Here is a 14104-nt window from a genome sequence, read left to right on the forward strand (position 1 = left end):
TCTTGCCTTCTGGTGCTTTGGGAAATAGTTTGACTCTCTCTTCTTCTTGGCGGCACCTCATATATTGGAATACTGCTATCCTATCACCTCCGGTTCTTCCTTTCCTTAGACTAGCTGTACTGTCCCAGCCAGTCTATGGGAATTGGATAGTTACTTAGGAATTATGAGCTGTCCCCTTAAGGGAATGCATCATGGTAAATGTAGTTAAAGGTATCCTGGGAAATGTAGTTCATGTCACGTGACCACATCTGTAATCCTGATTGGTCACTAAATTGACCCTCAAAGGGTGAGGGAGGTTTTCCTCACTTTTGCCTGAACTCCCTAACTCATGGCAGCTTCTTTCTATCGCTACGAGATGGGTTAGAAGATAACCATCTTTTACCGACAAGGCAGATATACAAAGGATTGGTCATTAAAGAAGAACTTCATCACAAACGTGAGTTATGAGGATACCTGATGAACCAATAAATGTACTTTGTTATGGACGTCTTGTTGAGTTATCTATCTGCATCTGTACAGCTTCAAATCCACCTCTGTGCAGAAGACAGAAAAGTAAAAGATGGTTATCTCCTAACCCATCTTGTACCGATAGAAAGAAGCTGCCATGAGTTAGAGAGTTCAGGCAAAAAGTGAGGAAAACCTCCCTCACCCTTCGAGGGTCAATTTGGTGACCAATCAGGATTACAGATATGGCCACGTGACATGAACTACATTTCCCAGGATACCTTTGACTACATTTACCATGATGCATTCCCTTAAGGGGACAGCTCACAATTCCTAAGTAACTATCCAATTCCCATAGACTGGCTGGGACAGCACACTAGCCATATCCAACCACTCCTACAACTGTTCTTCATATGTTTTAATCTCCAGGCCTTTAATCGTCTTATTAATCACTTTAATAATCCTTTCAAGACAGATCACACTAAAAATCTGGTGCCCTGTGGGTCAGTGCTACTGTTATTATAAATCTATAATAACAGAGCCTTGCAGGTCTGAATGCATTTCCTCCTTTCTCTTTTATCTGATTGGTGTTTTTCTCCTGTTCCTCCAGGCTCTTCTTTCTGCCCTCTAGAGATTTTGGCCTCCTAACATCTTCAGCCAACATAGGGTTTGTATTCCAATGCTTCTGGAGGGCCACAGGCTGCAGAAAGTTGTTTTAAGCTAGGAACTGGTTGAACGAACAAGCTAGGACAGGGGTCTCCAACCTTGGCAACTTTAAGACTGGAGGACTTCAACTCCCAAAGCTTTGCTGGCTGGGTAATTCTGGGAACTGAAGTCCTCCAGAGTTAAGGTTGCCAAAGTTGGAGACCCCTGAACTAGGAGATAGGAAATGCTCTGTTTGGCCCTCACGTGCACTACTTCAGTGATGGCTGCTTTAAATTGCTACTACTGTGGTTTTCTCCTGCATGTTTATAGGAAGCGTGTGGAACATTTGGAGCATTATTGATAGAATACGACAAGGTAGGCGAGGATTATCCCTGTCTAGGATTACCCTCCAGAACGATCCCAAACAGAAAGCTAGGCAGAAACGAGATTTTTTTCCCCTTCTAGCTTATGTTCCAGATCTCTGCTTGCAAAACAAAAACAAAACTCCAAACCCTTCTGCATGCATCCACATGAATGTAGGTCAGATTCTGCCAGCAAGAGTTCACACTTGTTGTAGGCTCAAGTGTTGGCTCCCTGGATCAAAGGAGAGAGGGCTGCCTCCACCCCTCCCTTTGTGGTTTGGATCAAGCTAAGTCAGGAAGAATCAGTTTGGTGTAACCGAAATGCGTAAGACATCAGGATAGAAACAATGCCACGAGTTCTAGTCCTGCCTTTAAGCACAATGGCCACCCAGGTGCCAGTCCCTCTCTCTCTCTCTCTCTCTGGGAAGTGGGCAATGGCAAACCCCTTTTGAAAATCCTTGCTGAGAAGAGCGCAGAGACACGTCAGGAGTCAACACTGACTCCAAGGCACAAAATAAATATTAAATTAAAAAATCCCAACATGACTGAATCTGAATCCAGAAACTAAGCTGAACATTAACCTTGGAAAAGGCAACATTGCCCACAAAGGAATGATAACAACCTGGTTCAGAAAGGATAGGATAAAAATACAGCTGGTCCTTCACTGATGACCACAACCGAGTCCAGAATTTTTGTTGCTAAGTGAGAGATGCGTTAAGGGAGCTTTGCCCCATTTTACCACAATTCTTGCCATGTTCGTTAAGTGAATCACTGCAGTTGTTAAACTAGCAGCACGGTTGTGATGTGAATCTGGCAGTCCCATTGACTTTGCTATAGTCAGAAGGTCGCACAAGGAAATGACACTGCAACCGTCATAAACGTGAATCCGTGGCTAAACACCTGAATGTAAGTCACGTGACCACAGGGGTGTTGCCTCAGTCATAAGTGTGAAAAATGATCACAAGTCACTTTTTCCCCCAGTGTTGTTGAAATGGCCACGAAATGAACTGTTCATAAGGCAAGGACTACCTGTAGTATGTACTGCACTGCACACAGTGCTCTGGTCTCCAAGAGGCATAAGAAAGAAAAGGCCAAGAAGACCATATTCCTGACAGAGTTAAGACGCCAAGACAGTTTACTTCTTCTTCTTTTTTTTCACTTAGTTCAAAAGATCCAGCAGTCTTTTATCCCTGCTTCCTGAGAAATAATTACGATTGTCACGGACACTGGGCTTTAAATGAGCGAAGTGACATCTCCAATTCTATGGCAAGCTAACCACCTGCAATCTGCAAACTGAAAATATAAAATATATGGTACTGGCACGTACAGTACCTGGGATTGCAATTCACATTATTTTAAAATGTGCATCAGGGATTTTTTTTCAACCTATACCTTGCAAATAATAATAATAATAAAATTGGGTCTTTGACTTGACAAAAAGCCAATCACCAATGAAAAATAATTGTAAAAGACTCTGGTAGAAAAAAAACAGTCGCTTTTTAGGAAATCTACTTGGGGAATCGAGTCCTGTAGTTCGTTTTACCCACTGCCTTGAATGGAATTTCCACACACCCCAAAAAATCACGCTGTTTCTCTTAACCCTTGCTTCGTTCTCACGTCAGCCGATATATTTAGAGACAGTTAATTATTTTTTCATATATTTAGAGACAGTTAATTATTTTTTCATCTCGATTGCGTGTTTCTTGGCACTTCGGGAGTGTTTTCTTTAAGCGCCAGTCAACAAAGGAGGAGAGGGAGCAAAACAAGAAGGCGTCTCCGCCAACACACACACACACACACACACACACACACCCATTTACTGTTAACTGTTTTGCTTGAAAGAGACAATTTATGCAGAAGGCGAGCAAGCAGCACGCGCGCCCTGAAGGCTGCGTTTCTCAACCGGACCAGCAAGGGGCGCTCGTAGTACGAAGCAATTCTGAGACAAGCTGAGGCTGAATTTTTTTTTTTTTTTTAAAGCGGAGCTCTGGAAGAAACGGGCAAGTTTTCCACCCTTCCCCAGCTACGGCAAAAGGAAGAACGAGCTTCTTCTGCAGGTTGTTTCATTACCCCACAATTGAAATACCAACGCCGGTTGAAGCGGTTCGGAGGCCGCTGGGCCGGCGGAGAGGCGAGAAGCGTGTTCTGCTTCCCTTCGCTCTTTTCCACCCCCAAGGGAGGAAACCGGAGCTGGTGGTTTCGGCAAAAATCCCAATCCGTGGCGGGACACGCGAACAAAGTTTCCGCGAGGTCACCTACATGCTCTGGATCGGCGGGAGGGGGCGGGTGGAGGAGGGGCAGGAGGAGCGCAGGGTAAGATCAAAGGACCAACGCAGCGCTGCGATCCAAGCTCAGCCTGCTTTTTAAACGCGTTGTATCTTCACTGGCGCCGGGGGAGGGGAAACGCGCAGGCGATGGAGCCAACGGGGGTGAGGGTGGAGCTGCCTCCAAAGCGGTGCGCGGGATCCGCCTCGGCTTCCTAGCACTACTCTGGATGAAGGAACTCGACTCGCTCCGAAACATCCCTACCGCATGGGTACCATTCGCAACACCTCGCCACCTTCCATCCTACTCCTGCTTTAAACGGCCCATTCGTGTTGATGTAATTTGTCCCCGCGTGGCCAAAAGGAACAGAACGAGGGCTAACGGGATCTCTCTTGTAATAGGGGTGTGTGTGTGTGCTTGGGACGGTTTGGCTTTGACAAACTGAGCTGTGGCTGATCGGGCAAGAGCCCCCAAACTTGTGCTGGCTGGAGAATTATGGGAGTTGAAATCCACAAGTCTTAAAGTTGCCAAGTTTGGAGACCTTTTGGTTAAGGGTCCAGAAAGACCCGGTTTGAGTTCAGGGGGGGTCTCAGCTCCCCTCTGAAGAAGTGAAATAGCGTGGAAACGACGTGGGAGGGGATACTCGATGCTGTGTTGAGTAAACCCGCTCCGTTCCTCAATGGGCTCTAGCTTTAAGCCCCATTCTTGCAGGTCAGCGTTCACAAGACCCGTCCGGAGCTCAAAAGGAAGCCAGCCAGCAGCTTCCCTCGTTCCCACCCACCTGTGAAGACGCGGTCGAGGCAATTGCAACAGAAGCTTGAACTCGGGTCTAATCACAACCTAGGGTGCCCCAGCAGAAATAATTGAAGCGCCCAACTTGGGGGAAAGAGCGACCGACCTTCGCTGGAAACTGGGCACAGAACCGCCCAGCATTGGATGCGCGAGGCCGTTTCTCGACTGGGCGGGGCTTAGCGGAATTGAGCGGGGGGGGACAGAACGCCCCAAATCCCCTTCGTTTGAGGATGCCCGGATTGGGTGAAAGGGTTTAATCTCTAGCCATCCTCGAGAGCCGAGGCTATTTCGGCCCTCTACATTTTTCATAGCCCTCTTAGACGCAGTTTTTCCTGCCACTTCAGGTCTGCAGGCCCCCAGGAACTTGGACGAGGTCCCTGACATTTCCCTCTCTCCCTCCCGTTTTTCTGGTCCTTCTTGATTAATTGGAGATTTCTGGATAACAGTTTATGGTTGGTGGTACGTAAAGGAGCAGCTAAAGAAAAGGTTCGTTTTATTACAATGCTTTTCAGACTTAGCAACTCGGGTGGGCTCTCCTAATTCTGGGAAGTCCTCTCCTCTTCGAGTTGCCAGGTTTTGAAAAACGACGGTGTGACTTACACCCCATGTTTCGTACAAGAACTCAAACTGGCATACCAGAACACATATCCCATTCTTCTACTTTTCCCCACAACAACCATCTGAGATGGATTGGGAAGTGAGAGAGAAAGAGACATAGAACAAGCACTTGGCCAAGCATCTAGGGAGGAGGGTGGACTGAACCTGGCCCTTCCAAGTCCTCCCTCCCTCCCTCCCTCCGTGTGTGTGCGTGCGCGCGTTGTGTGGATGTACTCGCAGCGGTGAAACGCAGCAGCCGTCCTTCTTTATCTCACAACTAACACCTTAGGGAGGCTAAATAAATGGAAAACTCAGCCAAAGCATTCTCCTGCTTCCAACTAGCAGTATCAAATCTCTGGCACCCCGCCCCCCTCCCTTCGGCATAAAGAGGAACACCTTGCCCTTTTACAGTAGTTGTTACTATTACTTTACTACTTGCCCCTTCTGTTAGAGCGAGATGCTTTCAAGGGTGATCTCAGTTTTTCCCTAGAGAACGGAGAGCGCGGAGGAGGACGCCACTCATCCCGGCAGGTGTGTCCGCTATCATCTTGTTCGTTTTAAACCAATCCTCGCGTTCCCTGCACCCCGGGCCAAGGTTGGCAGACCCGCCACGCCTGGGAGGATGCTGGTGGGGCGGGGGAGAGAAATGTCTCTCTCGCGCGCTGCTTACCGGCTTTGACAGAGCAGTGGATGTGCGCCTTGGACTCGTAGTAGACCCAGTCGAAGCCGGCCTCGACGGCCAGGCGAGCCAGCATGCCGTACTTGCTGCGGTCCCGATCCGAGGTGGTGATGTCCACTGCGCGGCCCTCGTAGTGCAGCGACTCCTCAGAGTGGTGGCCGTCCTCGTCCCAGCCCTCCGTGACGCGTAGCTTGACGCCCGGCCACTGGTTCATGACCGAGATGGCCAAAGCGTTCAGCTTGTCCTTGCAGCGCTGCCGGGAGCAAGCAGAGGAGAGGCGAGCGTGGCGGAGGGAGTCAGAACAGCCGGCGGCGCAGTGGGGTAGGGATGCTGGGTGGGGGGTGGGGATTGTCACGGCCGAGCTGGCCGGCCAGGGGAAGCGAAGTCCCACAGCGGGAGCCAGACCTGCGTTTCCCTCCCAGCTGAGATATTCCAATGGACCCCAAAGTGGGGACACACTTGTGGAGGGCTTCCAGCTCCCGATGGCAACCAGGTGGGTCATCTCAAGAGCTTTGCAGTCCAGAACAGATGGCCCTGACTTTCTCTCCTGCGTGGGCAATGACAATAGAACAATTTACTTCCCCTTTGTCTAAAGGGTTCTTAAGCCTCCCACCTGTATAAGCATACAAAGCTTGTAGGCCCCTGTCAGGCAGCTGATATTTTGCCCAAGTTTGAGCATCCTAAGGCAGGTTAGTTGCCACAGAGCCAAAAGTCTAGAATAGCTGAATTTTAGAGCACCTACCACCCTCCCAAACTTGGCACCTTTAAGAGATGGGAACTAGCTGGGGAATTCTGGGATCTAAAGTCTGGGATCTAAAGTCTTAAAGTTGCCAAGCTGGAAAAACACAGCTTTAGATAATTTGTTTACTTGTGAGATTTGAGTAGAACTCCCTGTGCATTTTGCCCTTTACTAAGGATGGAATGCAAAAAGTGGGTAGGTGGGAGATGAGCAAGAAGGTCACCAGAGATACACAAGCTCTGGAAGAAACTGAAGCAAACCTTTCCCCCCACCCCACTCCACAGGGACCTTCTGATATTTGTTCTACAAAGCCTTCTCTCTTGGACACCAAGCTCTACTGGCTGAGATGATGGAGGTTCTTGAATAAGCTGTGCTTCTGTGCCCACGTAAGTGAAGCCAGATCTGGGAAGATATGCCTCTATCAGGTTGCTCAATCTTGATATGCTACCACATCGACTGTCTTGGAGTGGACCTTCATCCTAAGACCCAAAGTTGAACCTTGGAGAAACTCCTGCTTTGTGGGTAGAAGGTGGGGAGCAAAGGGAGACCCAGTTCCAAGAATGACTCTCCAAGGGCTCCCCCAGAGTCACCCCAGTCCAAAACTGGATGCAACAGCCCACAAATATCTCTGGCCAACCTGCCTTCTGAAGTCAATTTGACAGAACTCCAACTTTACCAGTTATCAAATCATCTGTCCAGTTTAGCTGAGAAGAGGCCGGAAGACAATCAATCCAAGGTCATTATGTGTCCTAGAAAATATTTAAATAGTTTCGTATATTGCCCAGAACCCACTGGAGTTGAGAAGCCAATAAAATAAAATAAATAATAGATTAACTATTTTAGGAGAGAGAGGTTGACTGGATCCTGTCAGGATTAGAGCAGAACCATTGATAGCTAGGCTGGGGATTTAAGTTTCCTACAGTTAATGTCTCTGTCTAGTTAATTTTGGTGGGCTTATTCAAGGACAAGACTTGGAATCAAGCCTTTCCCTTGGCAGGACATGGGCTATGGTTGGAAGTCTTACTTCCTTGGTGGAAAATGACTGTTGAACATCCACTGAACTAGTTTCCTTCCCAGATAAATGAAAGATAGTTGGCATTGACTGAATTTGCCAAACACTTTTAAGGATGATGATTCAGTAGTTGCATTCACAAGCATGCGTAACTTGGTTAGTTTTAGCTTGAATGTGTAACTTGTTTAGTTTTAGCTTGAATGGGAGGGGAGGTAATATATTTGCTAAATCAGACTACTTGATTAGCTTGATGGTTGAATGGTCTAAACTCCCCAAATAGATTAATTGAATAGACTTGGATCTTTGGGAGTGGGGCAACATGCAAGGTTAATAATAAATAAATTCTATTTCACTTAATGTAATTAACAAATATAGACTGACTGTGAAAAGATGCAAGTTAGTAAGATAAAGCGTTCCTAGCCTGAGAAGTAAACCATCCACCTGTTTGACTAATGGGGCTTACTCCATAAGAATTTAGATATTCACATTTGGCTTCACATGTCATATTCTTGAGTGACTTCTATCCAGGAATCATCTTAAAATGAATGGGGAAGAAGATATGGGAAGAAGACTTAAGGTATCCTTCTTAGATCCTGCATCAGCTGGAAGCATCTATTTTGCTTTATAAAAGAACCAAAGAGGAAAAAAATGGGCCAAATTTGGAGATTGCAAAAACTGCTTCAAGGTATGAAAACATATGGATCTAGATAAACACAAGTTATTTGTATGCACAGAAAAATAAGGTTAAATTCTTAAGTTTTGTACCTGAATGAAGTTTCTCTCATTTCAGCAAGCAAACACATACACATAGAAACACATCCCCCCCCACACACATACACCCGCAAAAAAAAACTGTTTTTGTATGATTCCTGGACAAGACTGTTCCGTTTTCTTGGCAAGGTTTTTAAAAGTGGTTTGCCATTCCCTCTTTCCCTAGGGCTGAGAGAAAGTGACTGGCCTAGGGTCACCAGACTGGCTTTGCATCTAAGGCAAGACCAGAACTCAATCTCTTATTTTCTATCTCAATGCCTTAACCATTACATCAAATTGGTTCTGATCACCCTATTCACAATCTGAGAAAATGTAATTCAGGAACAGTTTTCCTACTTAAAATTTTGCTGGCCTAACAATAGTCTGTGATTTTGCACCAATCCAATCCTTAGGCTCTTGTAAATCTCATCCATCCAGGATGGATGTTCCCCAATATATAATTCATTAATTATTATTTGTGAATAGATAAGATGTTTCACTTCTTCCTCTGGTCTGGCCCTGTTAATACTTGTTTGAGCTTCTACTATCTGTAGCTAGGGGCTGTATTGGGATTCCATGACCCTAGAAACTAAAGTCATTAGCAACTTGGCCATAAATTCCCACAGACTGTGGATTCAATGGAGAAGGAAGCAAGGGGGACCTTGGTGTATCCTACTAGTAATCTCCTAGCATTTTCTCCCCAAAGGCCAGCCTTCAAAACTTTTAAGCGAGGCCGATTTCTAAGCAAGTGGCCTCTGAAAGTAAACAATCCTTTCCAAACCAATGTTCATTTATCTCAAACTCCATGAATTAGTCTTTTAAAGCTAGGGACAACATCTTTCTGGAAGCACCCACAAAAGCAAATAAAAGACAGGTCAATGTTCTATTGCATTATAATAATAATAAAAAAAAGGATTTCTGGGAGAAAAAAATAACTAAGAGGAGGTGGAGTTGTAGAGCTTTGCAGTTTTGTTGCAAAGCATAAATAGGCCTCTAAGATTGTAGCAACTATAGAACAAGCTTTTCCAGAGGCCAATGACTTTACACTTGGCAATTTCTTGGACTTTCTCCCAGGAATACCTTTTGCCATTTCACCTCTCCAGCAAGAAGTATAAGCCAGCAAGGCAATTTTTTCCCCCCAGAGTCAACATCAGCAACATTGTCCTTTAAGACCAACTCGGGGCGAATTTGGCACTCTTTTATTAGCCTTTTATATATTTTCTTCCATATGAAGTTTAGCCCCGTAAAACTCAATGGAGTTTACTTTGGTATAAACCCAAGTGGGATTGCTTTGCAAAAGGGGAGAAATTGCCTAATTCCACACACCCTCACTCCAATTTTCTCTTTTCTAAAAGAATAATTTCCAAATGCCTGGGCATTCTGGAACTTGCATCTATGGAGATTCTCAGCCATCCAGGCCATAGTTGTCCCAAAGGTGGTTTTCTAAGAGAAAGACCTCTTGAAAAACCACTTCTGGAACTTGTAGTTGCCATCTTATTGAGTGAAGGTTGGCAAAGAGAGATACACCTCAACAGTTTTAGAAATCGCTGCTGCGGATAACTGCTTTAAGAGTGACATCTTTGTGGGAGGTGGGCGGGGGGCAGATTTAAGAAATAATCGTCGTCTTCGTTTATGTCAGAAGGCTGCTGCTGGGGAGGCGAATGCGTAAAAAGCACACCAACTCGGTGGGCAGGTTAAGCGGAAACACGAGTGGGTTTTTCCTACCCCTTCACCGCACCAACAGTAGATCCAGGATCTCTGCCGACCGGATGGAACTGCGCTTCTTCCGTGAGCGTCCAAAAGAGCCGAAAGATCTGGGGCTACGAAGAATCCGACGCCGGTTGCCCAAGGCGCGCGGCTGGACTGGAGGAAGAGCCAGCGGAGCTCAGCCGGTTCGGGGTTCTCGAGCACGCGGAGGGGACTTCGCCGGCGAGGAGAGGGGAAGGAAAGATCTACAGAGCCGGCTACAAAGACGGCAGCACTGAGCACCTTTGGCTTCCATCACTCCTCTAAGACATCTTATCTGCCCGGTCCTTTCTTTTTGCAGAACGGCTCGGGCAGAAAAGGGCCGAGTTGGGGGGGTGGGGGCTGGCTAACTGACCTAAGTATGCAGGTTACTCCTACCTTCTCCCGCCTCGGCGCTTTTCGCTTTCTTTTCCCCTTTGCTGAGAAGGAAGGCGGCACGCGTAGGGTATCTCTTCAGGAATAAATCCTATCGGGTGCAGCCTCGGCCTCCTTGATTGAGCGGGACTCCCTGCTCCCCCCGCATTCAAGCCCCGAAACATGCTAAGGGAACATTAACGGACTTCTACTGCAGCGGGCTGAGAAAGGGCTCGTTTTTCCCCCCAGACGAATCGCAGCTCTGGTCTGGCACCCTTATGTCCCCCATAGATCTAGTCGGAGTAGGGCACGGGAGGCGGGGGAGGGGGGCAGCTAGAAGGCCGCCGTCACCTGCCAGGAGAAATTCCTCCCCCCCCCTGCAGCTGTCAGGTTTTGCCTCTTTCTCCTCCCCTCCTCTAGTTAATATTAACTGGTGGCGGTGGCTGGTTGGAAAGGTGAACGCTTCTCTGCCGAAGAGGCTTCCCTCCCCTCTCGGCCCCGCCCCAGGAGGAGACCGCCGTGTCCAAGCTGCCTGGCCGGGTCAAGGCGGAGACCCGGGGGCGCCCAGGTGCATTTCCGCCGCCAAGCGGCGTTCTCTGTTAGCGAATCTGCCCACTACTTCGGGCGCTGAGGGCCGCCGCGGAGGGTAGCAGACTCGCTTCTTTTCCTGCCTTCATGCCCAGCCTCCACGAGCATCCCCTTGCCCCAGCGCACGTCCCCTAAAATCTGCCCCGGAGCCCGCTCTTTGCTCCCGAGCGAAAGCTATTTTTCCGCCCTCGCCAGAGCGCGCCCTGGTCGGCCGAAGAATCCGGAAAGGAGTGAGGCGAGGCGCGATGGCGGAAGCTCCCGGGAGTGCGTCTGGCGTGGCGGGGCTGGGGCGCGGTGTTTGCTGCGTCTGAGGGAAGTTGGCGGAAGGTCAGAAGTTCAGAGACTTCAGCGAAGGCTGCCAAGGAGGCCGGCCACGAAGAAGCAGGGGAGTGGGGAGTTCTGCTTTGCAGGTGCCTCGATCCACCTAACAAGGGAGCTCCAGGGCGCGTGGGAAGCGCGCGTGGGGGCGGGGAAGAACAGGAAAGGCGGCGGTCAGAGGGGGCTACGCTTCCCGATCCTCTCCGTTGCCTCTCTACTCCCCACCCTCGACCCCACGAATCCAGCCACTTGTTCCAAATTTACCTCCCTTCCAGACACATCTTCTCCTTTCCTTCCCAGGCCGTCCAGATTACACTCCCATCATCCCCCAACTCACTAGCGCTGGCGTAAAAATCCCGTACACCTGGAGGAGCTTCCAGACGGATTCTCCGGGAGTAGGACCCGCCCAGGTGCATTTCCTTTGCTCTTCTCAGGATGTCGGAGGGGCACGAAGGAAAGTGACCTGCACCGGCAGAGTCAGGCGCGCGGGCGCACAAGACCCCTTGCCGCGCATAGTGGCGGCGGTGGCGGCTGGCAACGTTTTTCCTGTGGCTTCCGCGTCACTGCCAGACCCGCCAGGAGTCCCCAGCCTCTCCGGCCTCCTGTAGCCAGGCTCCAGGGTGAAACCCGAGCCCTGGCGATCGATCAGAGAGGAGTAAGTGGAGCCGAAAACGCGAGATGCGTTTGACTTGCAGCCGCACAGCTAGCCCGGCTCGCGCGTCTTTGAAGATGGGGGTGGGGAGGGGGAGCAGGGGCAGGACGCAGCCAAAAGGAAGCCAGGAGGGCGCGAACGCCACCCGGGAGCTTGAAGATTCCCCAGGGGCGCTGGTCCCACCGTCGCCTCGCCTCGCCTTCTGACGAGCGCCTTCTGCTCTCGGGGGCCTTTGCTTTCCTGGAGGCAGCGCTGTCGCGGCCTCGGCAGCTGTTGGAACTCGCGTCGCGCACGGCTTCCAAACCTTCCCAGGTCCCGTGAAATTTAAGGTGGTCAGACGGAGATGGCGGGCGGGTGCGCTTCCCGTAGCCCCAAGCCAACTCCTCGCCAAACTGCAGCGAGCAAAGGGCGCCGCCGCCCCTCCGCCTTTCCAGGGGCGACTCGGGCGGAATTGAGCTAGCTACTCTGGTGCTGAAAGTGGGGCTTAAACCTCAGGATCGCGGGAGGGGTCGGGGAAGGAAAGGCAGCTGACCTATTTTCGGAAGGGGACGCAACCGACGGCAGTCGCCCGAGGCTGGCAGCGTGGTGGAGAATTTGAAGAGCCGCCCGAACTCTGGAGGTGGAGCGGAGCCTGATTCGCAGAGTTCCGCCTGACCGAATCAGCTCTCGGTCGTTATTCGCTTGGAATAGGTGATCGAGGGACTGAGGGTGGGCGCCTATTTTTAGCCCTCGTCCTCTGAGGTCGTGAGAGCTGGGCGCGCAACCCGCGATCTTCCATCCCGGGTTTGCTGTGCTGATTAAGTTTCTCGTCTTTCCCCCTCGGGTGGTTTCACCGGTCTAGGGCGGAGGGGAGGAAGCGTGAGCATCTTTGAAGGCGATCAATGCGCTCTCAGACACATTTGCCAAAGAGAGCCCAGCGGATGCCGCCTTTGACGATTATTATTATTATTACTGTTATTACCCTGCTCCTTGGACTTCAGAATCGCCCGCGGCAGATGCCATCCTCGAGGCGACGGGGAAAGAGGGTTAATCTAAACCAACCTGGTTAGGAAGAGAGAGAAGCGGAGGCGGGCGACTTCGGTCTCCGAAGGGAAAGGCAGAATCCCCGTGGGGGTAGATCGGTGGTGGGGTGGGAGGCTAACACGAGCAGCAGGCAAAGCCGCCAGCTAACCAAATCGGCGGGGCAGGGAGCGGCCGAGCGCAGCCCTGCCTGCAACTACCAGGCTGCCATAATTCACACGCGGAGCTTCCTCCCTCCGAGGAGGAAGGTCGCGGCAACAGACCTGCTATCCCCAAAGGGCTCTCCCCCACCCCATCGGCGCACCCCTTCCCCCGACAGCTCCTGGGGACCGGGGTCGCCGACGCCCGGGGAAGCTGAGAGCCCCGGAGGGAGGCGATGCTGCCGGATTACAGCCCTCTCCCCCTCCCCAGGCCGGAAGGCGAGCAGGTCGGCAAGAGGCGAAGGGCGCGTCTCTGACCTGGGTCATCAGCCGGTCGGCTCCCGTGTTCTCCTCGTCCTTAAAAATAATGTCCGGATTATAATTGGGGGTCAGCTCTTTAAAGCGCTCCGAGTTCCGAGTGATCTTGCCCTCGTATCTGCCGCTGGCGCCCAGCGTCTTCTCGGCCACGTTGGGGATGAACTGCTTGTAGGCTAAAGGGGTCAGTTTCTTCGGGTGTCTCCTCTTGCCGAAACCCCGGCCCGGCCCGCAAGCTAGCCCGGCGGAGAGGAAAAGCGCGCCTAGGCAGAGCGGGAGGAGCCCAGTTCTTCTCAGGAGCAGCATGCCGTCCACGGAGCAAGCGGCCCCCTTCGGCTTCCCCCCTCGCCGCCCCCTGCGCTCTACCGGGCTTGTGGCTCGGGTGGGTGCGTGTGAGTGTCAGAGAGCGCGCCCGCTGCTGCCTTTCTCGCCCGGGAGTTGCCCTCTTCCCTCGGCTCCTGGCTTCTCCCTTCCTTGTCTCCTGCCGCCTGCCTGCCCGCCCGCCCGCCTCCTCTCCTCTCCTCTCCTCTCTCCTCTCCTCTCGGTGACTTAGCCCCCGATCTCTAGCAAAGCAGGTGCATCTTGGAGGACGCTTGCGATAACGGGACTCATCGGAGTTCAGGATCGTGGCGCGAAGAAGGCAGGAGGGGACTGCGGGCGGGGAGCGGGAAGGGGTCGGGGGTGGG

General features: G+C 50.9%; 1 protein-coding gene across 1 annotated transcript in view; it reads right to left on the reverse strand.

Annotated features, from left to right (window-relative positions):
• The window catches only part of SHH (sonic hedgehog signaling molecule), a 35679-nt gene that overhangs the window by 21495 nt on the left and 80 nt on the right, over positions 1–14104 (reverse strand). The window contains exons 1-2 of the mRNA XM_026680924.2: positions 13422–14104; positions 5776–6037 (exon numbers count right to left, since the gene is read on the reverse strand). The exon at positions 13422–14104 is cut by the window's right edge and continues 80 nt beyond it. Of these exons, the coding sequence (XP_026536709.1) occupies positions 5776–6037; positions 13422–13724 (565 nt within the window). The 5' untranslated portion in view covers positions 13725–14104. The remainder of the gene's footprint in view (positions 1–5775; positions 6038–13421) is intronic.

Source organism: Notechis scutatus, chromosome Z (genome assembly GCF_049901735.1).
Source record: "Notechis scutatus isolate UNSWTSFEM ecotype Mainland chromosome Z, rNotScu1.2, whole genome shotgun sequence".
NCBI classification, from domain to species: domain Eukaryota; kingdom Metazoa; phylum Chordata; class Lepidosauria; order Squamata; family Elapidae; genus Notechis; species Notechis scutatus.